The sequence below is a fragment of the Notothenia coriiceps genome, unplaced genomic scaffold (genome assembly GCF_000735185.1).
Source record: "Notothenia coriiceps isolate Sejong01 unplaced genomic scaffold, NC01 NC01_scaffold00002821, whole genome shotgun sequence".
Taxonomy (NCBI): domain Eukaryota; kingdom Metazoa; phylum Chordata; class Actinopteri; order Perciformes; family Nototheniidae; genus Notothenia; species Notothenia coriiceps.
Genome location: NW_011335522.1, coordinates 14,829 through 16,904, shown reverse-complemented (window position 1 = coordinate 16,904; position 2,076 = coordinate 14,829). Strand labels below are relative to the sequence as shown.

General features: G+C 45.3%; 1 protein-coding gene across 1 annotated transcript in view; it reads left to right on the top strand.

Moving 5' to 3' along the window:
* The first annotated feature begins 598 nt into the window (after positions 1–598).
* The window catches only part of LOC104940882 (uncharacterized), an 11,190-nt gene continuing 9,712 nt past the window's right edge, over positions 599–2,076 (top strand). The window contains exons 1-3 of the mRNA XM_010765889.1: positions 599–855; positions 1,019–1,103; positions 1,455–1,568. Of these exons, the coding sequence (XP_010764191.1) occupies positions 599–855; positions 1,019–1,103; positions 1,455–1,568 (456 nt within the window). The remainder of the gene's footprint in view (positions 856–1,018; positions 1,104–1,454; positions 1,569–2,076) is intronic.

Below are 2,076 nucleotides of genomic sequence, written 5' to 3'. Positions count from 1 at the left end.
TCCAATAATAATTTATAATTTTTTTTATTAAAACTAAAAGTGAAATATAGTTGCACATCTCTGACTTACTAACCAATTTATTTTAATACCCTCACACTCACACAACTGTTTAATACTCAACAGAATTCTACTAAATAATCAGCTGACGCAGAGACAATAGTCTTATTTAGTATTCACAATGCACAAGAGCAGACAACAAACTAGTAAAATAATACTTCAAAATTATGAAGCTACTGTTTAAGGACATTACAGGCAAAAATATCGTTTTGTCTGAATTCGTCTATAGATAAAGCTAATCTGCATTTAAACGTAACATTTCAGGGGAAAATACTGACTTGACGCAAGCAACTATCTGGGGAAGTTGTGGTGATGTGTTTTAAAAAAAATACATTTTAGTTTGATCCTTTTCACCTTGGTAACTGCATGCAAATTTGCACATTTTAATTAGGCCTAGTTAACGCCTAATTTGCATATCAATGTGGCGATTGTGATGACATTATTAGATACACATTTTACTGTATTCACCTTTAGTGTCTCCCCTTAAGTTCAGTACATTAGCCTGTATGCCCATGATAAAATGCCTTAGCTCAACCTNAGGATGCATACAGCTCATCCCCCCCTTCCGCCCCTGGGCAATTCTGACCACAACCTGGTTCACCTCCAGACTGTGTACCAACCTCTGGTCCACAGGCAGCCGGTGCCCACACGCAACATGAATAAGTGGTCTGAGGAGTCTGAGGAGGCTCTGAAAGACTGTTTCGACACTACTGCGTGGGATGTGTTNAGCCTCGAGCTGATGCCATCTGGACCTGCCGCTTTCCTCGCCTTACACTTCTGCAGCTCCCTCCTCACCTGGTAGGTTGTGAAGGACAAGGTGTCGTCAGCGGGTGGAGAAGAACCGGGGGTTGATGTGAGAATTGTCTGTAAGCTGATGGCCGGGGGCTGACAGTCTCTGCAGCAGCTGTTCCTCCATCCTCTTTCTGTAGCTGTTTTTCACCTCTCTGATTTTCCACCTCAGCTCCTTCTGTACAGTCTTCAGCTCCTCTCTGTTGCCAGATCTGAAGGCCCTCTTTTTGTCTTTCAGGAGAGCCTTTATTGCAGTGGTAAACCAGGGTTTGTTGTTGGCAAAACACTGTACAGTCCTGGTGGGTACGAAGTTTTCCTCACAGAAATTAATATAGTCCGTGATGCAGTCTTTAAGGCCATTGATGTCCTCCCCGTGAGAGTCAGTGAACACATCTCACGCAGTAGTGTCGAAACAGTCTTTCAGAGCTTCGTCAGACTCCTCAGACCACCTCTTCACGGTGCGTGTGGGCACCGGCTGTCTGTGGACCAATGCTAATGGATAAGTTAGCTCAAGGTTGAGCTAAGGCATTTTATCATGGGCATACAGGCTAATGTACTGAACTTAAGGGGAGACACTAAAGGTNAACTCCACTGACGTTCCTCTGCAGCAGCTGTTCCTCCATCCTCTTCCTGTGACTATACAGAAGGAGCTGAGGTGGAAAATCAGAGAGGGGAAAAACAGCTACAGGAAGAGGATGGAGGAACAGCTGCTGCAGAGGAACGTCAGTGGAGTTTGGAGAGGCCTGCAAACCATCTCTGGCTACTAATGGCGCATTTACACTGCAAGCCTCGCTCGGTTTGGTTAGGCCTTATTAGGCCCGGCTCACTTTAATGCTGCGCTCACATTACAGTTTAGGAACTGGGGTAGTTACTATAGTAACGCAGTGTTGTGTAGACGGGGCGATCGGCTTTTTGGCGGGCGGAGCGACGCTGCATACAACTGCCGTGACGTCATCTTCAATGCGACACAACTCACAAAACACACAACAACAATGGAGGATGATGGAAGCCATCGTGTCCTTGCTTCTTGGTATGTGGTTTTTTCTTCTTAGGTTCACTGTTTTCAAAAATGCTGCAAGCGCCCGTAATATATGCGACAGTAGGGATTAAGTCGCGCGAGAATTGTGACGATTCTCTCTGACTAATCAGCAGTCGTCACTAGTTTAGCATATTTCGCCCCGGTTGTTGGCCTCGATAGAACCACGATTTAGTCGGGCCAGAAAAAAGGTG